This window comes from Cynocephalus volans, chromosome 11, assembly GCF_027409185.1.
Source record: "Cynocephalus volans isolate mCynVol1 chromosome 11, mCynVol1.pri, whole genome shotgun sequence".
Classification (NCBI taxonomy): domain Eukaryota; kingdom Metazoa; phylum Chordata; class Mammalia; order Dermoptera; family Cynocephalidae; genus Cynocephalus; species Cynocephalus volans.
Window position 1 is genome coordinate 104,997,726 of NC_084470.1, and position 27,878 is coordinate 105,025,603.

Genomic DNA, 27,878 nt, shown 5'->3' on the forward strand with positions numbered 1-27,878 from the left:
AATCTTCTAATTATGAAGCATTTGACTCTAGATGTTTGCATGCATAACCCACGAACAAGATCTTAGCATCATTTTTTTTTTTCAGGTTATGTCTGTATCATTGTTACTTAAAAGCAAGCCCACCGCATATTTTAAACAACTTAAAGGAAAAGGAACCTTGAGCTTATGCTTTTGGATAAGGAAATGAGCTGTGCAGGCCTGGTACTTTCATATAGGATAAAGGCTATTACCCTGTGCTCTGCCTCTGGCAAAGTGGAAGATCACTCACAGGAGGAAAAGTGTTTGTGAATTTGTCAAATGATCTGTGTTGCCCTTAATGTTTTATTTGTGGTGAAGGTTGACTCATGGCCCCTTTCTGGCCCCCAGACTTGACCTGAATGAAAAGCAAACCAAAGCCCACTCTTTTTGAGCTTCCACAAAGGCTTCTCGTCTTACTGCTCCAGAGAGGACCCTGCCAGGCATCTGCTGCCCATTTCTAATATCAAGGAAATAGGAGAGATGCCCGGTCCAGGGGTAACGTCAGGCCTGTCGTCCCTTTGAGGAGCTTAAACCTCTCAAGTTATAATGTGAGCTCAGCTGATCTCATTTTGTGTCCCGAGGTAAGTAGGCAGTTACCACTTTGCGTCAGAACATCACGATCTGGTTCTTTAATACCTTATATTTATTCTATGGAAGAAATAATCTCACATTCTTTGGATCAGAGCCCGAGGTCCACTACTCTTGGCCTAAATAGTACCAGCTGTTGCTACTGGCAAAAGAGAAGAAAAAACAAATGGGGGCGGGGGGGGCGCGGTCAGGGGGAAGGAGAGAAAAGAGCAGTGTGAGGGCGGAGGGTGCTTGCAGGTGACAGCAGCATGTCAACATGTCCTCCAAGCTCCTGGCCCTAAGTTCCAGGCCCCACAGTCAAGATGTGTTGTTGCCATGGGTCATTACGGTATCTCTGCTTCCCTCTTGAAATAAAACTAGGCACAGACTGCTCAGAGAGCCTCCCCTGAAGGGAGAGGAGACATTTTCTTGGGTCTTGTATCTCTATTTTTATTAAAATACTACATTTGCATGATAAGATAAGGATGGCTCTTACAGTTCTAACGAAGTGATATTTTAATCTGACAGTGAAGCATCATTTAATCACATATAACTACAATGGGTCACACCAACCTATCATCCCTAAAATTAGAAAATTATTTTCTAGATAGCTTGAAAAAAAATTAATATCTACTGAATGCTTTCTATGTGCTGGGCATGGGCTGTCATACATGTATCTTATCTAGTTCTCAGAGCAGCTCTGTGAGAGAAGTTTTATGTCTCCAGGTTTACAGATAAGGAATCTGAAGAACAGATTAAATATTTTCTCATGGGTTGTTAACTCGTGAGTGGGAGAACGAGAATTGAAGCCCAGTTCTTAGGATTTCAATGTCCAAGTGTTTTTCTGGCTGGCCACATATTTATTCAGAGTGAGCAATACATGTCATTCCTTGTGCTTGCTGTAGCTGTGCTTTGTCTCTGAGGTGCCTTAGTTCCAACACCATCTTCCTTCCCCTGTTTTCTTGTGTATCCTCAAGTGAAAAATTCCAGTGCTAAAAAGAGTAGCCCACTCTCAGTCTTCAGTGTAGAGCTGTCTTCCTGGTGACATTGCCCCAAATTATATCCCAGCCTTTGGAAATTTTAAGTATTGGTCATAGCAGAGTTTTTTAAGGAGCAACAAACTGATCAAAGAATCTTTCGAGAACTATGATTATAGCAGTTCGCATAGCTTTATGAAATGTTTCTTTCTTGTATACCAGACTCTGCTACAAGCATCATATCATAATGACACTCCAGTTTATATATGAGTGACTGAGACTCAGAGAGGTCCAGGCACTTGTCCAAGGTCACTCAGCTGGTGCATGGTGGGGCGTAGCACTGTTATGGTTTTGCTTGGGGTGTTTTTAATGCTTTACCCTTAGAACATGTTCTCCTAGTAGCCTGTGGGTACAAGAATGATGTTGCCTTCTTCTGCATTTATTGATACACTCACTCACTTTCCAGAGTGGGAAGTAGATGAGAAAGAAGAAAGACAGGTACAAAGTTGGGTATAGCAAGAAGGCATATGTGGTGGGCATGCATGCCCACATCCCAAAGACTCTGATGCCCAAAGCTAGCCGATTGCTTATGCTTTATATTCATTATCTGTCCTAATAGAGTTAGATGATAATGCTGACTGTAGTTTTTTTTTTACCCTCAAGTATGTGACAAAAGAATCTCTAGAAGGTCATTATTACTCTTTGGGAAGGTTAATTCTCTGGGATAAGTGAACAGAGATCCCATCAAACTGTATACTGTTTACTGTTTTCTCCTTTCCTCACCCATCTTATCTCTGTTCTTCCTTTCTACAGTCTCAGCCTACAAATACAGCTTGGGTCATCTGGAGGTGTAGCAGGGACAGATCCTGGGAAAAAGCACAGTGAACACCTTTGAAGAATAGTGCAATGGACCCTGGGAACCCTGTGTTGGAAGCAGCATTCATTCCCTGACAGGGCACCCAGCTTCATGCAGTGAAAATATGTGGCCATCCTCTCAGATATCAACCATAAAGTTTTGTCATGTCACTCCTAACATCCCAGGTCCTCCGGTGGTAGGATGGGGGGAGGAAGACATGAGTGATCAAGGTGGTAGAGATAGTGAATGGAGAAGAAAATCTAAAAATATGATCATTCCTTAGTCTGAAAAAATAAAAATAATCAGTTTTAAGAAAGTTTGAAATACATTCAAGGATATTAACTTCCTTGGTTATAAATTCTCACCTTTACCTGGGAAGGTGAATTTTCTGAACCACATCAACCTGCAGGATGACTTTAGAGATGTTGAAAAACCAAGTCTATTACAGTCCCTCACACAGAAAGCATTCACTCACTGTGTGTTGAATTAAAAAAAAGAAATTCTTCATGGAGCATGGTACCACAGAATTGAAAGAGACCTTATTGAGCCTTTGGTCCAAGCATCCCATTTTATAGATAGGGAAACTGATTACTTACCTAAGAGGATATAGGTAGCTAGTAGCAAAGTTGGCATAGGATACGTGTTTCCTAACTCTTAGTTCAGAATTTTTTTTTTTTTTTTTTTTTTTTAAATCCTGGCAGGCATATAATCCTTCGGTTTGTATCTGAGTTGTAATTAAATAAGCAAAACTTGTGGGTCCCAGTTTCGGCTGGACCACGCCATGATTTCTTTCTCTTTCCCTCTCAAATGAGCTTATTAAGTGACCTTCCGTCAAATGAGCCATCTGAGGTTCCCTAACACTTGCAGTCGGCCTTCCTATTAGGAATTTGTATATTGTCTTGCAGGGGGAATATAGTTTGGAGATTAAAAGCATAGATTCTAGAGCCAGGCTGCTGAGTTTGAATTCTGACTTTGCCATTTACTATAATTATGAACTTGAGCAAATTAACTTTTCTGTGCCTCAGTTTCCTTGTCTATAAAGCAGGGGAGGAGAACGGCATTTTTCCCATAGGATCAATTGAAGATTAAATTAGGTATATATGTGTAAGTGCTTTAAACAATGACACATAATAGAAACATCTATTTAATTTACCATAATTATATTATTTAATATCTACAATAATAACGTATTATCTACTTATATCCAAGAAATATATATGAGTGATCTAGTTCAATAAAACAATTTGACGTCACCACCAGTGAAATATAAGTAGGAAAGACTTTTCAATGTTTAGCAGATCTTTCTGTTCAAAGGTTTGGAAAAACTCAATGTTTCTAGAGTGGTGAATAGATACCTACATAGGTATTTTTTTTCTGAGTCAGTACCATGCTGGAAAACTAACTATATGCTATTTCTCTGTAAGGAAATCTTACAAAACTAAGTCTTAGAAAACACTGTTTATGTATACCCATTGTTGGAATACTAAGAACATTTTAGAAAGGAGAAAAAATGATATGCTAACCTGTCCTGACTGGCCTAGTTTCATTTTTACATATTCTCTTCATGCTTTACCCATATATGTACATATTTTGCAGAGTTTCTCATACAGAAACTAAAATTCATTTTCACTTTATATTGCATGTACTTTGCTTCCTGTTTTGTCATAGATTTTTTCTTTAATGCTGTTTTATTGCCACATTTTACTTAACTAATATGCCTATTAATGGAAATTAAGATTGTTTCCAAATTTTTGATAGTAGAAAAGAAACCTCTTGAGGGAATCCCTTGTTTAGAATCTTCTCCAACCCATATATAGAGGAATAGGTGCTAGCTGCTGGCTAATTTGGGCTTATTTTTTCTTTCCTAATTCCCTTTCACTTTTTCATTCTTGTATTTCTCTCCAGAATACAAGAGCCAACTGCCTGTCAAAGTTGTGAGTTTTTAGGGAAGTCCTTACCCACGAGCACAGGCCTTTGCACCCTTCCCAAACACGTGTGTATAACACACATACTCTGAGGCATGTGCCACACGTCTTGGGCTTCTCCTTCGAAGGGCAGAGTGAGGAAGATTGGAAGCACCGTTCAGCACTATTAAAAAACAGAAGCTATTGTGGAAGTGAATGATCTGTCCAGGCCAACAACAGCTCCTTGTTTCATAAATATGAGTCACTCCCAGTTTTATGCTGTTGATAAATGCTTTGAAAGGGACAGTAAAAACATAAAGAGTTAGACTTTGTGAGATGCTGAGTATATGTGTTTACTGCCCGCCCCGCCCCCCCCAGCTGTTTTCAAATCCTGGTGTTTTAGTGCAGAGCTGAAGGCTTCTGAGTTTTCACACCAACACAGGCAGCAAGAGCACGACAGGATGGAAGCACAATTCCCATTAGTTCTTTTTTGCCTAATTGAGGTAAAATGCCCTTTAAATAGGAGATAATTCTCTGCCAAATAATTAGCTTGTCTTCCTTGATAAAATATGTGAATTAGATTAAATTTATTATAATTAATCTTGCATATTATGTAAAAATGCATTCATCTGCCCTCATGAGGTGAATCTCTTCATTCCTACCTTGAGGGTAGCTAGGAAGCCCCACCTCTCCAGGGAGAGTGGAGGAAACTAGATGGATGCTGGGGTGATGGTATTCGGGCAGCTTTCTCTTACATAGATTGAGAGAAGCTGATTGTGAGACACCACCATTCAAAGGCACAGAGCTTTCATATTATTACCTGCATTAAAAAAAAAAACATAACTTTGAAAACACTTTGGGGCCTGAGAATCAGATGCTCTAAAGCTGCCTAAATAATTACCTTGAGGGCTGGCAGGTTAGCTCAGTTGGTTAGAGCATGGTACTGGTAACACAAAGGTCCATGGTTCCATCCCTGTACCAGCCAGCCACCAAAAAAAGAAAAAAAACTACCTTGAAATCAATCTCCTACTAGTGACATTCTTCTGGATTCACAGTGTAGATCTTTTCCAGGGAATGGAGTGGGGCGATTGGCTGGGTACCGTTAGCTGGTGGCTGGGCAGTGGCTCTGGAAGGTGGCCTGAGAGGGTGAGGTGGCTGCTTGATGAATCAGGAAGCCAAAGCTCCTCCCTGCAGTTTTCCTTCCTCCCACCTCTCCAGGCTCTCAGAGCTCCTTCAGATGTCCCCATCTGGCTGCACACTGCTTTTGGGGGTCTTTTCCCCATAAAGCTCTTGTCCATGACTACTTTATTTTGCTAGTGTTAGGATGTGTGCTGGGGAGATGTGGGAGAATGGGAATAGATGAGCATACTGTGGATAATTGATAAGAGAGCCTCTCTGCTCCAAGTTGAAGTGTTTCTTTTCCTGAGAAGAGTGGCCATTTGATGTTCGTGGGAGCCTACTGATGTCCTAGCTCAGTGTGACTTGTAGTGTCCTAAGATTTTAGTGATTGGTCACTACCTCTGTATCTGTGTGCATGCACACACACATTTTAGCTAACATTTGTAGAATAGGGTGACTATGGCACTGAGCATTTACTCAGTTACAGGGGACAGCAACAGTGTTATTTCTTCTAACTGTGCTATCTAATTTGGAAGCCATGAGCCACATGTGACTAATAAGTATCTGAAATGGGGCTAGTCCAAACTGAGATATGCCATATGTGTAAAACATACACAGAATTTGTATTTCAAAAACTTTACATGATAATGATTACATGTTGAAATGATGATATTTTAGACATGTTAAAGGAAGTATATGATTAATGTTAATTTTATGATTTTTTTTTTTTTTTTACTTTTTTGAATGCAGCTGCTAGGGGGAAAAACCTTGTTACATAGTACCTTGCATTATATTTCTATCAAATGGTGCTAATCTCTATATAGTAATAACAGTATCATTATCCCCATTTTTAGATGAGGAGACCAAGGCTGAGAGAGGTTAGGTAAGCTGAGTGAAGTCACATAGCAGAGAGCCAAATTCAGACCTTTCTGACTCCAGAGACCACACCCTTCATCACTACAAAGTTGTATAATAGATAATTTGTCTGTCTTTTGTCCTTGGTTCCTGGACAAGTAGCCCTTTGGAATTTTAAATTCTAAACCCTTAGAATTTCCAGAGTGATGGGAGTGTATTTGTTACTCACACTGGGCCTCTTGTATTACACCTGAGTTTATGCTAACAAGATGACTCAGGACAGGAGTTGATCATCAGAAAGGCCAAATGTGTGATTAGAGGGTTGGGGCTTTGTATTATTCCAGCCTCCTCTGCAGAGGAGAGTGAAACTGAGATCAAGTTCAATCACAAGGGCAATAATTTAATCAATTATGCCTAAATAATGAAACCCCAGTAAAAACTCTGGACACCAGAGCTCAGCTGAGTTTCCTAGTTGGTGAACACATTGATGTGCCAGCAAGGTGATGTGTCCTGATTCTTCAGGGAGAGGACATAAGAGCTCTATGTTCCAGACCCTCCCAGCCTTTGCCCTGTGTGTCTCTTCATTTGGTTGGTCCTGATTTGTATCCTTTAGGGTAAAAGTGTAATCATATAGTGCTTTCCTGAGCTCTGTGAATCATCCAAGTGAACTATTGAACCTGAAGGGTTATAGGAACCACAGAATTTGTAGCCAGTTTGTCAGACGTTTGGGTGGCCTAGGAACCCCTGAGCTTGTGGCTAGCATCTAGAAGTGAGGGCAGTCTTGTTGGGGACTGTCACCTCAACTCATGGAGCCTGTGCTGAGTCTGGTTAGTTAGTGTCAGGGTTGCATTGCAGTATTGCAAGAATAGACTGCCTTGCATCTGGATACATGTTTTAGGGGCACAGTGGTTGAAAGAGCTAAGTGCTGTAACTCAACTTGCTTGTTTCTCTAACCCCATATCCTTGGTGACTGGCTAGTTGTATTCTAGACTTGGAAAATGACTCGGTCTTTGAGCAAGTGCTATTGACCAGTATGCTCAGTCTGGAGGCTGGTAGTCCTCTGACACCTTCATACTCAGTATTCTCTGGGCTGCAAACTTTGAGGCTCCCTCCATCTCATCTCCCAGACAGCATCACACAGAGTGGTGGTGGCATACAAGTGTTCTTCAAGAAGTTCCTGGAAATATTCATATTATCTTTTCACTCTGTTTTTCATAAACTTCTTGGCGAACCCTCATACGTATGTGCTGGCACCTCTTTGATACCAGGGATTCTTAAATATTGATGCTGGGATTGAGTTCCTTATAGGAAATGGATGCAGGGTAAGGACATGGGTAAGAAGTGTTTTGTTTTCTGTCATTTTTTCACAATCATTTGCACTGTCTGGAGTCATACTTTTGTGGTGTGTCCCATCACATCGCATAAACAAGGCATTCAGTCAATTGGTGCCTACTCTTCAGGGGCTTTCATTTGGAATTTTTAGTCATGATCCCATGTGTTTTCTTTTTCTGTTTTGGTTTGGTTTCTCCTGCTCTGCTTAAAATAGACACTGTCTCTTGTCTGTGGTCCTGCTAACCATTGCCCTTCTGTTGGTGCTCAGGCCGAGCCCTCATCTACCCACTTAGGTCAGCAGCTCCTAGAAAGTTGACTCCTATGCATGCATCTTGGGGCCAGCCTGGAAGGCAGATTTCATGGAAAGGACAAATGTAAAATCTGTAGTTACTATGAAGGAAGTTTCCTTTACCAATAAAATCTAGGAATAAAACAGAAAAGGTTTGGGGGTTGTAAAAGAGGCCTCTTGAAACTGCCAGTATGACTTGATTTCTTTCTAAGGAGGGCAGCCCGGGGCACTTTCCACACTGCCACTGCGCCAAACTTGCTTTGCAGAGGGGTTCAGTTTTAAGATTGTGGACAGTTCCCACCAGGTAACTATTAGGCAGTTCTCCCTGCCACTCTCAGTGACTGTGGGAGTGTCATTCCCAGTTTCTAAGAGCGGTAGAGCAGATTCATCAGAACCAACTACAGAAGTACAGACATTAGACATCCTCTTCCAGCATGGTGCCCCTGAGCCTCTCACATTCCAGAGGACCAGAGGCTCCAAGGATCCTTTTTTGTCTTTAAAGAGCACCTTAATGCGCTATACCCTTGCGAGAGATCTAGAGCAGTAACAGCCCTGTTACAGAGAAGAGGAAACTCCTGTGTCTGAAGAAAAAGCTCTTATGATATGATCGTGTGATTTAAAACAGCCTTATGGTTCAGTAACTTGCCCGAGGGGCACAGTTAATAAGAAGGATAAGAGGAACCTAGAATTCCTGATTTTGGATGCGGTGTTACATCTCTTCAATAGGAGGCAGAAGAAACAGGGCCACCTGGGGGTGGTGAAGATGCCTTTCTGAATCATCTGTTGCTGCTTGCCACGTCTAACTAGGCAGGCCAGCTAGCTCAGAGGGCCAAACCAGATCTTGCTCAGTGTTGTGCACCCAGTACTGAGTGCTGGACCCCCAGCCCGTATTTGATGCTTAGTAAATGCGTGTTAAAGAGAATTGAGGGCCCCTCCCGCTGTTCACTGACATCCTGAGCCTCTTTTCTCTGTCATGGCTGCTTCGTCTCCATCTCTGCCATTCATCACTCATACAGAATGTGCAAGGGAGGGGCAGGGAGAAGGGAGAAAGGGTTAGAGGCCACCAAGTGTGATTTGTCTTGGATCACAGCCCTCCCTGGTGGTGCCCATTTGTCACATTTAAGGCCTGGCACTCCTGTAGTTTGCCTCTTCCTCATGAGCCTCATTGGCCCTCCTTCCCAGCCTGGCAAATGTCAGGATTTCCAAGTCTTTGTGTAGAACCCACCTGCCTGGTCCTGCACCTGCCTTGCATGAGTCACAGCCAGATGGCATCATTCAGGTCAATCTTCCGTGTGTTCTTAAAACATTTCCTCTGCCAGTCCTTTTGCTAAATTTCCTTTAATGTTCCTCCATCACTCTTTCCCCCCTTCAGATTTATCTTTGGAGACTATTTCTTTTTAATCTCCCAAATCCCCAGCATAATGCTGAACAGCACATAATAGGTGCTTTACAATTACTTGGCCCCCTCTCTTCTCATTCCAATGTTTATTTAATCTAAAAATATCTAATGAGCACTTACTATACAAAACAGATACTAAACAGTGAATACTTAGTTTCTATCAATAACTACCATTAATAGCTCATTGAATTCTTGCAATAACTCTATTATTGCCTGTTGGTGCTATTATTAGCTGCACTTTACACGTGAGGAAATTAGGGTACAAAGAGGTTAAACAAATTTGCCAAGATCATACAGGAAAGTTGTGCAGGCAGCCTGACCTGAGCACATTGAACAGTTATGCTCTATTTCCTCTAAGACAGATAATATCTCGGCTTTCTTGGGGTCTGTATTTTAATCACAATGATGAACAAGGAAGAAATAAATAAGTAATTTCAGATGGCGAGAAGGGTTCTGAAGACAGTAAAACTTCAAAACTTCACAATATTATGAAACAGAGATATGGGAGGTTAGCTATAAATTGAATGTCAGGGAAGACCTTTCTGAGAAGACCATATTTGATCTGAGGTCTGAATCACAGATTTGAGTCTACACGGAAACAGAACTGTTTTTCCTGTTGTATTCTCTCAACACACAACATTTCTGTAGGGACTTTTCCCTACATGCCTGGCAGTTCTCTAGCAGACACCAATTGGCTGTCCTACAATTTAACTCAATTCCGACACTACCTAGAGTTAGAGTCAAACCCCACAGATTGAGAGCTCATTCCCACAAGACTGCCTCCCCACCAGCCCACTTCAGATGCCAGTCACCAGCCCTAGGTTGTGATCTGTGCCTCTGACCAACTGGCTATAAATCAGGGTTCCCACAACCCCCTTCTTGGGTTTGATTAATTTGCTAGGATAGCTCAGAGAACTCAGGGAAATATTTACTTACATTTACCCACTTATTATAAAAGATACAAAGGTTACAGATGAACAATCGGATGGAAGAGATGGATTGAGGAAGAGGCACAGAGAATCCATGCCCTCTCTGGGAATGCAACCTTCTAGGCACCTTTCCGTGTTCAGCAATCTGGAAGGTCTCCAAACCCTGTTCTTTGAGAGTTTTCTGGAGGAATCATTACATAGGCTTCATGGATTACATCACTGGCTATCAACCTTCTGTCCTCTCCTCCCCAGAGATGGGGGGTGGGGCTGAAAGTCCAACCCTCTAATATGGACCCTATATTCGTCCGTTTCTGTTGCTTAAAAAAAATACATGGGACTGGGTAATTTGTGAAAAAAACAAAATTTATTGCTTACTGAGGCTGGGAAGTTCAAAGTCCAGGGAACACAGGTGGTGAAGGCCTTGGTAGCGGCAACAGTGATGGTGGGGTTGGGGTATCACATTGTAGAAAACGGTGGAGCAGAGAGAGCAGAGAAGAGAGCGTAACCTTCTCATTCACTCTCAAAGCCCTCAGAACCACGCCCTGACCACCATTTTTAATCCATTCATTGCTGCATGGTCCTATAATCTAATCACCTCTTCAAGCATCCACCTTTCAATTACCATAATAGGATTTCCCACCCTCTTAACAGTCACAGAGGGGGCCAAGTTTCTAATACATAAAACTTGGGGAACAATTTAAGCTTCAGTGAGTTTTGGGAGGACATAATTCAATCCACTACAGACCCCTAGTCATCTCATTAGCATAAAAAAATGCTCATCAATCTGGAGACTCTAAGGGGTTTTAGGAGCTGTGTGTCAGGAACCAGGGGCAGAGACTAAATGTGTATTTCTTATTATATCACAATAGCACAGTGAGGAACTATGGGAAGGGAGTTCTGGAAGGAAGGACAGCAGGTGCAAAGGTCCTGCAGTGGAAGCAGGTCACCCGGGCCTCACACACTCTCTAGCAGCTGATCTCGTTCATGCCACTGTTCATTTATATCGAAGCTGTGTTCAAGTTATAGAATCCTAAAACTGGTAGAAACTTAAAGACTACTCAGAGTCCTGGTTTAAGAGAGGTAACAACAGGTGTCACAGCTAGAACCCAGCATCACTTTGGTGTGGGAGGAAGGGCTACCTTTAGAATCCTTGCTGCCAAGGCTTCTGTCACCCGGTGCGATGTTAGGCATGGCTTCAGGGGATGTGGCTGGGAAAGCTGACAGTGCCACGTGAGGGGTGCATCCCAGGGCAACTCTCCATTCCACGTGTCCTAGCTTGAACTGACCATTACTTGGCTGGCCCTCCATTTAGCCTCAAGTCCATGTTGACAATATATAATCCCAGCCCACCTCCTCCGAGGCAAGCAGGCTTTTTATGTGTTTCATTTTCCCCTTAATCTCAGAAGGTGATCTACCCAGGTGGGGACATGCTAGCTTTTGACCCGATGCAACCTTGTATATCTTTTAGTGCATGGAGCCCTCACCTGGCTGCAGGCTGACCTTTCCACACTCAGCCCTCATGGGGTGGTCTGACTGTTGGACATGGCTGGCTAGGTGATCCACCTGTAAGGATAGCTCATGCCTTCTCTTTCTGGCACGTGGTTGTTATTGCTCAGCCTGGCTGTGTTCTTGCCCAGCTCCGTAACTGGAGGAAGTTGTTGCTGTACCTTTTGTGAACTGAGAACGTTGGTTCAGGAAAACAATTCCAACTTTGATGCTGACATTTGATCCTTCCCCTACCACTTCCTGAATTCCCTAAGCCATGGCCCTTTGACCTCCAGAGCATAATAAAACACACAGCCTTAAAATCTGTTGTTTTGGACATGTGTTGTTTTGGACATTCATTCAGAGCAAGTTGAGATGCATAGGACATTTTTGGCTGTACATTTCCTTCCATACGTGATGGAACCCAGCCCAGGCTTCCTGCTTCTCCTCCCGCTTCTTTTCATGGATGTTTCTAGATGACCTTTTGTGAATGTAATTTCCAGTGGGAATGTTTCACAGTAGAAATATGTTCTCCCTTTAGGCTTGCTCTTGACATTTTTAGAGATTTATTTAATTGGACTTTGCTTAAATCCCAATGGGAAACATACTTTTGCTGTGAAGTTGTGATGTGTTTAATTTGGGGTCTAAGATAAATGTCGGTCCTCAGGGGAGTGGCTTGTTAAGCAATGGTTTTCCTTTTGTACAGTGGGCATGTTTAATGAATAGCTTTACTGGGCTTTCCTCTGTTTGTTTGCTTAGCAATGCTTCATTATTTAAACTCCTTCTGCACTGAAAAGCAAAGAATATTTTCCCTCCAGAGAATTAAACAATAATGCAGAGTATCTGGTTGAGCTCTTGGGAAAAATATGACTTTGTGTTTTATAGCACTCTCCTCCTGTTAACATTCTTCCCTCTGCAGCTTTCCAGTATGATCTCATGGATTTTTTTTTTCCCCCTCCTTTAATCCGCCTTGATGTATTAACCAGTTTTGAGCTTTTTAGTGAGCAGAGAAGGTGGAACCCTAACATGGTGTAGAGTAGACTCCCAAATACACAGAGAGCCTCCAGCTAGAATATTCTCAAGGTTGGAAAGATGCTGCTGGTGGGGCACAGGCCAGTGCTGATCCACACAGAGCTCAGTGAGGAGAAATGTGTCTTTGAGAAAGGAGTGGGCTTCTGTGCTTGTAGCTGGCTCATGGAACTAAGGTTCTGGAATGCTCCCTGGGCTTGCCTCCTCTGAGCATGCTGGTCCCTTCGGCAGCACCCCATCCTGACCTTGGACCATTTCTGGCCTGACTTTAAGGTATGGTACCAACTTGGGTTGGCTCCCAAGGGCTTTGCTTTCAGGTAGCCCACAGGTTTTGGTGTGGATCTTCAAAAGTATTATAACATTTCTAAAAAGTAAGCTATACTGAGAATTAAAACGAAAAGTGGTACTGTATTAATTTGCTTGGGCTGCTGTAACAAAATGCCATAGACTGGGTGGCTTAAACAACAGAAATTGATTTTCTCACAATTCTGGAGGCTGTGAGTCCAAGATCGGTGTGTCAGCACTGTTGGACCTGGTGAGGGCTCTCTTCTTGGCTTGCAGACGGTTGCCTTCTCTCTGTGTCCTTGCAGGCAGAGAAAGAGAGAGAGAAAGCTCTCTGTTATCTCTTCTTATGAGGACACTACTCCCATCCTGGGGGGCCCATCCTCATGACCTCATCTAAACCTAATTATCTCCCAAGGGCCCCATCTTCAAATATCATCACATTGGGAATTAGGGCTTCAACATATGATACTGTTGGGGTCGGGGGGAGGACGCAGTTAGCCTATGGCAGATACAAAAAATGTATTCAGGGAAAGAAAGCATGCGAATTTTGCCCAGGTTTTTGGAGTACATATATGTCAGTTATACCCTCTGTAAATTAATGCATTCTTTGCTTCTCTCTCCCTGTTTTCCTTTCAAACACTTACTGGTCACCTATTTTGGACTTTTGAGCATTCAGAAGCTTCCCACTGAATTTAGAATACAGTCTGCCACAGAGGCCCTGTGCAGATGGCTCCTTCCGGCTGGACATCTCTGACCTCTCTGGTTACTCTCTCGCTTTTGCCCATTCATTGTGCTTCTCCATGTCTGGCTCCCTCGAGGCCCCCTGAATTCCTGGCCTTTATCCCTGTAGTGTGGCTCTTTCTCCCCCTGTTCTCCAGGACTCCCTCCCCTCTGCCCCTTTCCCAAACCAGGCAGTCCCTCCTCATCCCTCAGAGAGGCCTTCCGTGGGCCCCAGTCTAACCAGTCCCCTCTCATAGCACCTAGGAACTGGAGAGCAGCTTCATGGCCTTCATCATAGTTTGTAATGACCTGCTTTAATCTGTGTGTTCATGTGCCCATCATCAAGCTCCCCACATTGGACGCTGGCCAAGGATGGGTGAGTGGGAGGGAAGGGGAAAGTTTTTAGCATGTCACTTCCTGCCCCAAGTCCCAAAATGTTGGGAGTCTTTGATTTTAGATACAAGAGGTTATGAAAGTGAAAAATATGTTAATATAACTGGCTTGTCTGTTAAGAAAACCCAGAGATGAACCGAGTGCTTGTGGCTGCCTTTCCCCTGGGAACTGGTTGGTCTGTGCTGACACAGGTGAAGTTTAGACACAGGGTGAGAGAAGCCAGAAGGAAAACTGAACTTGCAAGTTTTCAGAAACATGGGGGCTCGCACTTGGTGAATCCTGAAACCCTGTCCTGAAATGTAAAACTCAACACTTTTACTTTCTTTTAATTGGCATTTTTGTTAGTGGGAGTGGTGCTCAATGTACAGGCAAATGGACTGGTGAAAATGAGACTATTAGGGGGAGTGGGAGGACAAAGGGACAACTGGCCCATCAGAAAGGTCTGCTCTGACCCTTCCATTCCAGACTAAGCCTAAGGGAGAGCCAGAAGGCATTCTCTCTGCCCCTCTGGCAGAGGGAGTGACTCGGAGAAGTCAATTATGCCCACTCTGTCTTCAGGTGCTTATTATTGAAAACTTTTTGAGACAGAGTGGGGTGGGTATGAGGATGGGAGTCTGCGCTAACAGGACCCACTGTGTGGGGGGTGGGGGTACGGGGGGCTCAAGTACTTTTTCCACCCCACCCTCGACTTTTAAAAAATAAGTTTAACAGATATTCTGTGGCTCCATTAGAAATCCAAGCATTGAAATGTATTGCAGGTAGAATCTCTCCCTCTCTTGTTTTCTTCCCATCTACTCCTGATGGGTTTATGAGAGGGAGGAGGTGAAGGGAGAGGACAGAGGACTGGGAAGGAGGGAGGAGGAAGGGCAGAGGAGACCACACTGAAGCTGGCACCAGAGTGCTCCTCCTGAGGGTCACACTCCTGGGAGTTCTCGGCTCCACCAGGAACTGGAGCTTTTACAGTTTGAATCCTGCCCATATAAAAGTCATCTGCTTATTAAAATAACACAAAGCTGCTTAATTGCTGTCTTTGTGGAAAATTACATGACCCTCATCAGCTGTTGCTTCTGGCAGTGCTTTCTGTTCTAATGTAAATAAATGAGGTAACAGATTTAAAGAAACAGCCTGTATTTACATACTTGCGAAGTATACTCTCAAACAGTCTGCCTGTGTTATTCAAATAAACACAAATTAAACCTGAGGTATCCCAAACACTGGTTACTCATTAAACCCGTGAAGTAGAGATGGTAGGAAGAGGCACTGGAAGTCGCCTCCCTTTCAGGTGTAGGTGACTAGAGCCTGATTTTCTCCTGCAGCTTGAGCTCCTTCAGCTGGCTGGAATTTAATCCCCAGCCCCTTTATGCACCAGTTCTGTGGTGAGGGGACTTGGTTGCACCAGAGGCAACTTCTGAGCTGGGAGGGGGTGCGGTGAGGGCAGAGGGAAATCTTTTAAACTCTGTTAGACGTGGATGCTCACATGAAATAGACACTACCCCTCTGGTGTCTATTACTTTGTTTCCCTCGGATTATGTGCCATCCCTTCCTCCCCAACAAATTGCATATTATAAAATCTAGCATTCTGGAAATTAACACTTGACTATGACACTTACCAAGAACTAAAAACAGTAACTTTGTTCCTTCCTAATCTCCTATAATCAGCAGTGTGCTCTCTTCTAATTTCTGGTTCTACATACTTCTACAGCTATGTTCAATCATTAACATGTTTGGGAGACTCTTGTCGTTTTCCTTATGTTTTCAAATAAATATATGCTTCCTTCTTAGATTGGTGAAATCTTTGCAATATCCTCCATAGAAAGAACTTTAAAAAATGTTTTTTCTAAATATTTACCTTAAGAAAAGAAAGTTTTAATTCGAAGTCTGCCAAGAAATGCTGACCCTGGAATGTCTCACACACGATCTTACTGAATCGTTCCAACAGACCTGGGTAGTAAGTACTATCCCCGTTTTATAGTTAGGGAAAGACTGGAAGACTCAGTAACTTTTAAAAGGTCACACAGCTGGCATGTGGCAGACCCACTATTCTAAATCCAAGGCAAAGCTCTTTCCCTGCTGCCTTATATATACAAACTGCCTTCCAGAGCTGGTTTTTAAGATATATCCATAGAAAACCTGTTCTTCCTACTAGAGAGAACAGACAGTAGAAACCTATGAAGTGAGGGACTAACATATCTGTAGATATAGGAGGACACTTCAAAATGCTCATGAAAAGATTCCTATTATCTTTTAATTCTGTTTTTCCACAAACTTTCTGAAATACCCTCGTATCTTCCTGGAAGACTTAACATACCATGCCACCAAATAATCAGTAGGTGCTCAGTTGGGTTCCAGATCCTGAGGGTTTTTTTTTTTTTTTCTTAAGTTTGTGGTAACTACTTGTTTAAGTTCCTCACACACACTGGACGTGTAAGCCAGGCCACAGCAGCAGCTTGAGGGAAGGAAGCAGTCAGATGATAGAACCGTAGGAATGAACACTCCTCTCTGACTCATAGCTCCAAAGTCTCTCTCCTCTGGGGTAAGGGAGCCTTCACACCTCCTGAGACAGCACCCGCACTCAACTCCCTCAGTCTCAGGAGAAATACACGTTTCCTGGGGGGCAGTATCATAGACACTCTAAGTGACACCTCCCGGTATTGACTTGAAATGTTTCCTACTGTAAAATGTCCAATTGTGCCTGTGGTGTATAAAGACAATTTCATGGGAAACAATAAGTAGAAATAATCTTTGTGGATCTAACTGGCACCCCAAATATTTCCCTTAAAGTGGGTGATATGCTGCCCTGAAAATCATGAAGTGAGTCCAACCCCATCTTTGAGGGTTTCCGCCTTGGAAGCCTGACATCAACTCTGACTTATCCAGGCTTGTTCTTCCACAAGGACTCTTACGTGTATAGAATGAGTCTGCTCTGATGTACTGCAGTCCATGGAGGACCCACAAAATAGTAATAGCATCCATTTTACACCAATTATCTCTCCTACTTATCATAATATCCAACTTTTATGAAGTGTTTTATCCCTCTTAAGACCCCTATGAGAGAGATACTGTTATATCCAAATTACAGATGTGGAAACTGAGGTGCAGTTAAGTAACTTGCCCAAGGTAACACAGCTAATAAGGTATAGGAGCTTGGATTTTAACTCAAGCAGCCTGGCTCCAGTCTGTGTTCTTAACCACGAGTTTCAAAGGCTGTTGTACTTTAAAAGACAAGTCACCCAGTATGAAAAACTAGGCAACCAGCAGGGTGATCAGTATGCTCGCAGCAAACTTGTAGAAGAGTCCAAGAGCTTTCCTTAAAGTTCTGAAAAGTACTCTCTTTCCAGTTTAGCATAAAACCAAAAAGCTGTGTGGGAAAGTGCTGTCCATCTTCAGAATATGGAAATCTCTTGCTTCTAGTTTCTGCATTTGGATGTGGTTTCTTTAACTCACCACCCAGAGCACTGCTTCTGAATCACACTGCAGAGGGCTCTTCTGTTTCTAGGAGCTCAGCAGCCAAAACAGCAACAGCAGCTGAAGTGCATCTATCGAGAGCTTTCCCACTGAAGCTAGGATGCATGGCTTCAGTGGGACTGTCACTTGGAGCTCCTGTTGGAAGGAACTGGCGGGTGGTATTTCCACACGTTTTTCTTTCTGGGTGCTTGGTATTCTTTGTTGTCCCTATTCAGAATCAGCAGGCTGACCACACTCATTTTGGCAGAGAACCCAGTTTTAAGATTAGCTTTGAAAATGTTTGTCCCCCGTATTGTTGCTCATGCCTAGAACATATTTGCATGGAGAACTGCAAGGTCCTGTGTGCATAGGGAGCCAGCCAGCTTGGTCGGGGCGGGGGAGGGGGTGGAGAAGAGCAGCTGTATTTTAAAAATTCAGTACTCCTCTGGAAAAACCAGGAATCCACAGACATGCAGTCTTTACTGGGAAAGCTAGGTCACACAAAATGAAATCAGATACGTTTGTTTAGGAAGGATAGGGAGCTGTTGCTTTCTTTATAATAAAAGTACATTATTCAAACTTTAAAACTGCTCAGATACCTCGTTTTCTTGTTCTTTTTTTTAAAAATAAAATTTTAAAAGTAAAAACCCTGGAATATTAGCTTACTTACCATTTCAAGTTTTTATATAAAGCAAATTTTTTTTAGATTTTTAAAATGGTAGTTTCCTAAAGTAATGGGGAAAAAAGTGCTAGACATTGTTTCCAAGTATTTTATTGACCAGTTCAATCTTCACAACAGTACTGTGAGGTAAGTGCTATTATTATTCCTGTTTCATATGTGGGGAAACTGAGGTAAGAAACCTGCCCGGGGTCTCCTAGCTAGTGTTTGGCAGTGCTGGGATTCAGACTGCACTGCACTTAGGCCTTTCAAGGACTGCATGGGTGCATGGATCAATTGGAGGTGAAGACGGTCGTGAAGATATTGGTGTAATAAGATGTTACTTATCAAACATCTGGTTATATATCAAAACCTTTACATAGGCTTCCTATACCACAACCCTATAGGTAAGTGATATGATGTCCACTCTATAGATCCAGAAACTGAGGCTTAATGAGGAAAAGTGATTTGCACCAGGTCTCAGCTCCTACGAGGCAGAATCATAATTACAGTCTGGTTCTTTCTAACTCTAACGTCTGTTCTTAACCACCATACTACACTGCCTCTATTTCAATTGCTTATTAATTATTGTGATATTCTTATGTAGTAATAACGAATATATCATGATCAAAGCTCCTCATTAAGTGATCAGTCAGTTTGGTGGTATTCAATGGGCTGGCGGAGGGAAAGTAGTTGGAAGAAAAAACCCTATTAGCCTTACTCTTTCCCCTTCCCCTCCTACTTCCAATTCCAACCCCATTCCAAGAGAAAAGAACAGTTCTTCCTGCAGACTTCTCTCTAAAAAGGTAAGCTTCTACTGGTTCGTTTTGCTTTAAGCACCCTCACAGAGAGAGCTTGTGACTGCCCTGCATAACCCTTCATTGCCCTGCACAGACAGGCACAACCCATAACCCTTCGTGAGAGCCGAGGCCCGGTTGATGAGCACACTGGCAGTTAAACAGGAGACTGTTTCTTCAGACCCCTCCGTTAGAATTTCCTTGTCCACCTAACATGTTTGAATTATGATATCTCCTCCTTTTCTATCTACTCCCTTTTCATTTATTGTATGAAAAGAGTTCCCACATGGCTTAAACATACAGTACACACATAATTGGGCACATAAGCACACCCTGTGATTTGGAGCATTCCGTGTGTGTCTTTCTCAAATTCCCTGCTTCCCACCCTCCCCCACAGGCTTTTCCCCCCATTAGGCAAATGGAAGGCCCATGCCACCTGTTGGCATTACATCATTGGCTCCCCAGAACACAGTTGCACCAAAGCTTTAAACAAAGTAGTTCTTCTTGTATTGTTTGCACTCAAAGAGCTGATATCATGCCAACTGATGTCATTGTATGTCTTTGTGTAACTGCTATGGCAACTGGGCAGGTGGGGAGCCTCCAGCTGATGTCATTGGGAAAGGAGGTGTAGAGACAGAATTTTAAAAAGCTGTATGCTGCATTTTTCTGTGTGTGGGGTTTTCTGGCATGATTAAAAAAAAAAAAAAAACTAGCTGCTTTTAAGACAAATTACAGCTTGAGTACCCTAAATAAGAACAGAGGGAAGGTTTTTTTTTCCCCCCTTAGAAACTTCTTTGGAGTTTGTTTTGTTGTTCTTTCATCTCATATGGAAAAATGTAACAACTGCCTTTTTCTTAAGAAAAAAATAAATTAGTTTCCCATCACAGAATCTGTGTGGAATTGTTTACTTGGATTTTTATGGAGGCCAAACTGAGCAAATTTTAAAATAACCCAATAGAGTCCCCTTCATGGCAAATGTGATGATGACAATGGGTATTTTTTATTTTATTTTTTTTTAGGAATTCACTGGTGAAGTTTTTCTGGGTTTCAGTTTTTTCTTTCTACTTTAAAAATTATCTCTTTGGGCCCAAACTTTATCGTCATGATTTCACAGCAGAATAAACTAATAATATGTAAGGGCACACAATACTAGAAATCAGTTCTAGAAATCTAAACAAGAGTTCATAGCTCTTGTTTTTCTTTTCAAAAGCAAAGGTAGCTTTTCACTTTACCCATTTTTGGTGAGTGAGATGCCACAACATTGCCCCTTTGAATTTTCTTTGGATTATTACCCTACCTTAATGCAAGTTCTCATATGGTTTTTCTGTTTTACATGACTGGGTGACTGGCTGTGTGTCTGTCTGTTGTGAACAGTTGTGAGACGTGCTCTATGTTACATCTGGAACTTTCTGCTGTGGTTGCCAAAGATGAGACTTGAAATGGAGAACAACGTATCTTAGATTCAGAAACTAGTGGACAGACAGGCTTCCTGTCATTATTTCAACATAGCCATGTCCTGTTCACACTTTGTGTTTTCTGCCTTATCTCCTGGAACTATTAAGACAGTCATAAGACATCTGTCTTTAGGGGTAGATGTTGTGTTCTGGTGGCTTTCAGCTAACAGTAGTTTTCCAACTTCTTCCTCTTTTCAAAGGGAAAGCTAGAGTGTATCTAGTTCTGTTTGATTAGGATTAGCACTCAGTTGGCGGTAATAACAACCCTGATGTCATAGCCCTTGCCTGTATATTGTATAATCTGAGCCTCATAAGAATCCTTTTATCCATGTCTGTGACTGAGTGTAACAATTATTAAATAGAAATTTAAACAAACTATGATCCATAAATTTCCTAACGTAAAAGTTATTCTCTTTAGCATAGTCCTTTAGCTTTTGAATTAGCTTTTTGTTTACTTTTAAACAGAAACATTTTCTTTGTTTTCATATACTTTTCACAACTACTTTTTTAATGGGTACATAATACTTCATGGAATAAATGTAATAATTTTTAAAAACTATTTTTTTATTTGGCCTTTTCCATAAAACAGATAATGCTGTAGTGAACATTTGCATGCATCTAGCTGAATATCTTTGGTAAGATGATTTCGCTAAGATATATTCCCATAAGTGAGACTGCACTTGTTCAGAGGGGGAGGTTTGTGTTTTTAAAACAGGAAAACAGGTGCAGTTTAAGCTTTTTATGCTAGACCCATAACTCTTGAGAGGAGGAGCAGAGTCTTAAGCTCAAAGGTGGGTATTCATGGATCCATTAGGGCTCTCCTGATGGGTTTATGTATGTACAAGCCTCGGGAAGCCCAGTACAAGGGACTGGGCGCCTCTCAGATTCCATTCCACTATAAGTCAAGGTTGACATGTCAGGGACCTAAGTGGAGAATATCTCAGAAGAGATCATAAGGAAAACCCACCCACCTCACCCTGCCTGGTCTTTTCCAGGCTTTTCTCTGTTGCTTCCACTTGTGGGCAATCATAAAATTAATAAAAACAGCTGATGCTTGTTGAGCAATACTGTGTGCCAGGCAGTGTGCTAAGCACTGTGCACGTGTTCATTCATCTCAGACTCACAATCACACTCAGAGATAGGTGCCATTACCCCCACTTTTACAGATGGGGAAACTGAGCAAAATTAACTTGCCGAATTCGGCCTTCTGGGTGAGGTGAGCTCGGAAGGGTGCAAGACCCATGCCTGGGTGCTGAAGTCCAGGCGGAAGTTCTCCGCCCGAGGAGTTTCCCGAGCCTCCCTCGGCTGCCAAAGCGCGGGGGTTCTAAATAGGTCACCGAGCATGTGGTTCTCGGAACAGACCGGACTCGCAGCTGATAAAGTCTCCTGATGCGGCGTGGAACTCTTTCCAGGGGAATGTGCCCCAGTTTTAGAAAGAGCACATTGCCGAAGTACTCCATGCAGTGACACCCCCCGAAGCTTGTCCTGAGTCTCCAAATGGACTTTCATTTATTGTTTTTATTTAAAAACAAAAACAAAAACAAAAAACACTCAAACACATAAGCAACAGCGCCCACCCACCCATCCCTTCAGGAAGGTGGCATTTTCTGCCAGCTCCGAGGACTTCGGGATAGTCACTCGCTTTCCGTGTTTGTGTTGCAGGTGGACTTAGTAGTTTCAAGCAGAACCACGAAAACCTCTGCGACAACTCGCTGCAGCTGCAGGAGTGCCGGGAGGCGGGCGCCGCGGCCGCGGGGCTGGCCCAGCCGCTCCCCGCCACCCCCGACCTCGAGAGCGCCGAGCTCACGCCGGTGCTGCCCTTCCTGTTCCTTGGCAACGAGCAGGACGCGCAGGACCTGGACACCATGCAGCGGCTGAACATCGGCTACGTCATCAACGTCACCACGCACCTGCCCCTGTACCACTACGAGAAGGGCCTGTTCAGCTACAAGCGGCTGCCGGCCACCGACAGCAACAAGCAGAACCTGCGGCAGTACTTCGAGGAGGCCTTCGAGTTCATCGGTAACTGTCTCCCGGGGCATGGTCGCTCCCCACCTTCCCTTCCCTCTGGCTTCTGCTCTGATATCAAGTTCGGGGTTTATGCCTGTGCCGAGGAAAGCTGCTCTGCGGCGTCTGCGGGCTCTGCCCCTGATGCAGCCAAAGTGTCCTAAGTCGTAGCCCGCTGAGTGGGTCACAGCCATCGGGATGAATAGAAAAGAACAGCCATTCAGTGTGGTGGGATTCGTTTAACTAGGAATCCTCATCCCTCAAGTTCTCCGTGAGAAAGCGGTAGGGTTAGCATTTCACATGCCCCGTGACCAGAAGAAGGGCTGGAAGTAACCAGCTGCAGGTCAGAGCCGGCCTGCTGCGCCCTGGTCCTCCAAGCCCCCGGCGCCTTGCAGGAAATACATACGTACAACGAATGTGACACCACTGCCAAACACCCACCCTCCCTGTCACCCGACCAAGCCTTACTCATCCAGCATAGGAAGTAATTTCATTTCTTTACCTTGAGTTGAATTGAGTTGCGATTGGTTTGGCCTCTCCACATGAGATTGAGGGAGAGGTAGGGTATTAGTCCGTTTATGTTGCTTATTACAAAATACCTGAAACTGATTTATAGAGAAAAATGAAATTTATTGCTTACAGTTTCTTAGGCTGGGAAGTCCAAAGTCCAGGGAGCACAGCTGGTGAGGGTCTTGGTGGTGGCAACAGTGACGCAGTGGTCTTACATTGCAAGATGGTGGAAGCAGAGAGAGCAAGAGAGAGAGGGGAGGTGCCAGGGACTTTTGAATAACCAGCTGTCTTGGGAACTAATAGAGAGAGAACTCACTCAGGCTTCCCTCCCCCACGGAGAGCAGTAATCCATTCGTGAGGGATCCGCCCCCATGACTCCAACAGCTACCAACAGTGCCACATTGGGGATCAGATTTCCACGTGAGTTTTGGCGGGGACAACACATCCAAACTCTATCAGGCCCCATTTGCTGAGGAAGCTTTTTCAGCAGAGCAGCTAATACTCTAGTGAACATCCTCTACATCCCATCATTGCAGAGGAAGTGGAGAGTGGGGAGGAATAAGCTGTTCTCCCTTCTACCCGCTTTGCCCAGGTTCTCAAACGTTGTTTACAAAAGAGCGTGAGTGCTAACGCTATGAGCTGGTACTAGATTTCCTTTGATGGTTTGTCCCAAACTCACTGAACTAGGAAAGATCAGGTTGTGTAGCTTGTGTAGCTTGTGTTTCCCAAGGAGGAAAATTCTAGCAAGAACAGGCCTAAATCTCTGGAAGAAGGCAACCGTCAGCCTAATGCTAATCCTAATCTTAATTTTTGCTACTTCTGTAGCCGTGAATTTTTGTAAGGCTCAACTGATCATTTGGGGACACCAGCACATATCAGATACTCAACAGTTTTTCTTCAAATGACTTCAACCTTTATTTCCCTAAAGGGGTGCCTTGGTACTTTTCCTCAGTATTGCAGCAAGTGGTTACTGGCCTTTGTCCCAGGAAGAATATGCTCATTTTCCATACTCCTTTGGCAGAAAAAAGGCCTAGGTTTCACAGCCATCGGGTCTGGTGGATTCGATGTAGAGTTGGCATCTCTGGTCAGTTTGCCCAGCTATCCTATTTGCTAACTGTACCTTCAACATAGGATGTTTCATCTGGAAGGAAATTCAGAGTAGTCACTGAACTCAGACAAGTAAGATGACTTCTCCAGGGTTGTAGGAATTCTAGTGTCTGAGACAGGACCAGAATCCAGGGTTCTTTGCTCTCAGGCTAGGGGTCTTTCTACAACACACTGGGGCAGTATTTACAATGCCCTATTAATTAGTTCCCAACTGGCAACAGTGTGGATGCAAAGATACTTTAGAGTCTTTATCACTAAAATCTGAGCCAAACTTTGAGCCCCGAAGAAGAAATATTTGTCCCCAAGTAGACAAGAAACTTCTTGGTTGACATATGATGTTATGACTGCAATTTCATCTGACTTAATTCCAGTTGGGGAAAGTTAGGAGATGGTTTTTCATTTAATGAGTAACATATGATAAGCTTGTTTTAAGAGAATTTCAACCAAAGCACTCACATTTCTTTATAGATTATTCAGACTTACCTGCTTTTTGAGAAGGAAAACAACAACTACCACCACAACAAAACAATAACAAATAGCATTTAGCCGAAGAATAATTCAGAATCACAACCTGAATTGGCACAATTTTATTTTCATTGTTGTCTTATTGGATAAACTGAAATCTAATTGTCTTGCTCTGGGGAAAATGCAAGTGGGTTTTATAAAGATAATGACATTCACTGAGAGTCTATATAAACAAAGCAGAGTGTAGGTGCAGGGTTTAAGTATGCCAGTTCATTTATTCTCTGGCTGAGTGATATTATTCCCATATTCCTGGAGGCTGGTTGGCTAGTATCATTCTCATTGTGCAGACAGGAAGACTGAGGCTCTGGAAAGTTATGTGACTCACTCAGGGTCACACCTAGTGTGTAGTGGAACCGGTGGTCTGACCTAGCGCTCAGCAGTTCATTCACTTACCACTGCGCTTCTGCTTTTTGTTTGGAGGCCAGTAAATAGTGTGTTCTGAAGAGTAGAAATTGAAAAAGGGAAATGCTTACATTTCTTGAAATACTTTTATCTGTGTTAATCTTATCTAGTAAGCTTCTTCTATAGGTTTTTAAGATGAAAATTTACATCATATTTCTTTTCTTGGTCCTCTGGTGGGTAGGCAGTAGAAGTAATGTAAGTTGAATCACTAGTCTCTTTACCTCCTCTGCTTCCCAGCCTTTTCATCTAATTGGTATTTCTTCAGGTAAGCTTTCTTGGGGATGCCTTTTAGTCTAAAAGTGTCATGAAGAATCTGTTCAGGCAGTGACCGCAAGCTAATATCCTGAGCTTTCCAGTGTATCTGAAAACGTAGAAAGTATTGCCTCTTTTGGTTGCTCTGGCCAGCTTCCGCATCATTGCCATTTGGAATGGCGTACGTGGATAAAAGAGAGTTGAACCCTTAAGAGAGCGACACCCTGCACCTGTGTACTACAAGTGGTTAGTTAACTATGCAACAGTTGGCTTTTCTGGTGAGAAGCTGAACATGCTAACTTTCTAGTTGAGTTTTGTTCCTTTCACCTTGATCATGGTTTAGTAAGACCGAAACCTCTTATCCATTTAATGCCAGTTCCTATACAGAGCAATTCTATAGCATAAAGAAAGAAATGTGTTTTTTCCTCTATTACAGGTGGGAGATTCAATGTTAACTCTAGTTTTGATAAGTCATACAACCTAGCAAGTGGAATTAACATCCTTTATCAGAAGAGGAACTATATTATATATACACATACATGTATATATGTGTGTATATATTTATGTGTATATGTATGATTTTTGCTCTCCCTTCCCTTCCTTTCTTTCCTTTTCTTCAGTAATATGATTTTAAAAAGGTGGGGGGGAAGGAAATAAGACATCTGAGAGAGCAGCTCCCTGACTGTTAGGGTCTACTTAATCAGCAGCTCGCTTAGCATGTACATTAGTTGTGCAGTTGGTCTACCTTCAGTCCACTGCCATCACCTTTGAAGGAAACTGTTTCTATGAATGATTTTTTTCACTTCATCTTCTCTTTAAATGTAGACATGTAGCTTCTCATTCACACTAATATTGATTTTAGCCAGTGCTGGAAGTTGTGACACGCATAATTAACTAGTAGATTAGACTTGGTTTTAAAACTGTTTTAACTCATTCTTTCTCTATAAAATAAGGCATTGTCAAGTTGAGATAAAAGTGAGTCTCTCTCTGTCCGTCTCCCTTTCTCCTTCCCTTCACCTCTTGTCCTTCTCTGTTTTTCCAGAGGAAGCTCACCAGTGTGGGAAGGGGCTTCTCATCCACTGCCAGGCGGGAGTGTCACGCTCTGCCACTATCGTCATTGCTTACTTGATGAAGCACACAAGGATGACCATGACTGATGCTTATAAATTTGTCAAAGGCAAACGACCAATTATTTCCCCAAACCTTAACTTCATGGGGCAGTTGCTAGAGTTTGAAGAAGACCTCAACAACGGTGTGACGCCGCGAATCCTTACACCAAAGCTGGTGGGCGTGGAAACGGTGGTGTGACAGCAGCCGGGACAGAAAGGATTCCTGCTGTCCATCAGGAGACAAAGAGGAAGGAGGACGGATTCTGTTTGTTCTCTCTTTATTTTTTTATTTGGGGGTGAAGTTTGTGAACAGAACAAACTTGTTTAAAAACTTTTTATTTTTAACAAGTGTGAGAAGACTATAACTTTTGATGCCATTGAGATTCACTTCCCACAAACTGACAAAACAGGGAGGCTAAAGAAGTCATTTTTTAAAGCCAACAGTAAAAATATAATACAACTTGTTTCTTCCCCTTTGCTTTTAAGCTATTTGTAGAGTTTATGACTAAATAGTCTGTGCAGGTTCATAGACCGAAGATACTATACTTTAAACCAATTAAAAAGAACCAAAAGTAAATAGAAAAGACACTGAATCATGAAGGCCTGGGATCCGCTGGGTCATTCATCTGGAAAACAAAAACCCAACCAAACCAAGCCCTGTTGTGCTCACTGGTGCAAAGAGAAGATCAGGGCAGCTTAAGTGGTCTAAGAACCCTTCACACATTCTTTAAAGAGACAAAAGATACTGTTAATTTTGTGTTTTGTGCTCTGGATTTTTTTTCCCCTTTCTCTAGGTTTAAGAGATTTTTCGAAATGGCAAGGAACTGACTGTTATACCATATGCCTTCACTGGCTTCTTGTGCAATAATATGGTGTTTTGAGTGTGCAAACAAGTTAGAGCTGGCAGTGAATGAAAATAAGTAGTGCAGATTTGCCAGCTTGGAGAGAGAAAAGAATTCAACAATACCAGTTACTTTCCTTCCCTTTTTACTTTTCCCTTTTTTTGTTTTTTGTTTTTTTGATTTGATTCTGGTTACAGTGCCATAAACCTTGTTATGTATGTATATCAGAATGTAAAAAAAAAAAAAAAAAAATTTATTTAAAAATATTTTTTGCAAAAAAATCTTGGTGTGTTTCTCTTGATTGTGTAAAAAATTATTTTCATCATATAAATGAAACTCGTCTGGGGATATGTCTTCTTTACTTCTCTTTTACCTTAACTCAGGTTCAAGACTCTTTTACTTCCGGTAATTTGTACATATAATGTAATCAGAAATAAAACACATTTTTATGTAGGGAAAGGGAGATGAAAACCAGAAAATAGCCTCTGTTCTCAAGTGAAACAGATTAGCAAGGAAGTGAAAGAGCTCCAGTATTGAGCTGCCCAGTCATCGTCCCTTCCATTCTCACAACCTGTCATCCTCTTCTGCAAATATAATGCCTCTCATGTTGGGAA

The 27,878-nt window shown here is 42.6% G+C and overlaps 1 protein-coding gene across 3 annotated transcripts in view; it reads left to right on the top strand.

The window, feature by feature from the left end:
• Nucleotides 1–27,465, top strand: part of DUSP10 (dual specificity phosphatase 10) — a 38,979-nt gene extending 11,514 nt beyond the window's left edge. For all 3 annotated transcript variants that reach the window (XM_063114100.1, XM_063114098.1, XM_063114099.1), the window contains exons 3-4: nt 22,173–22,532; nt 26,356–27,465. In XM_063114100.1, coding sequence (XP_062970170.1) covers nt 22,173–22,532; nt 26,356–26,621 — 626 coding nt within the window. In that variant the 3' untranslated portion in view covers nt 26,622–27,465. The remainder of the gene's footprint in view (nt 1–22,172; nt 22,533–26,355) is intronic.
• The last annotated feature ends 413 nt before the right edge of the window (nt 27,466–27,878 follow it).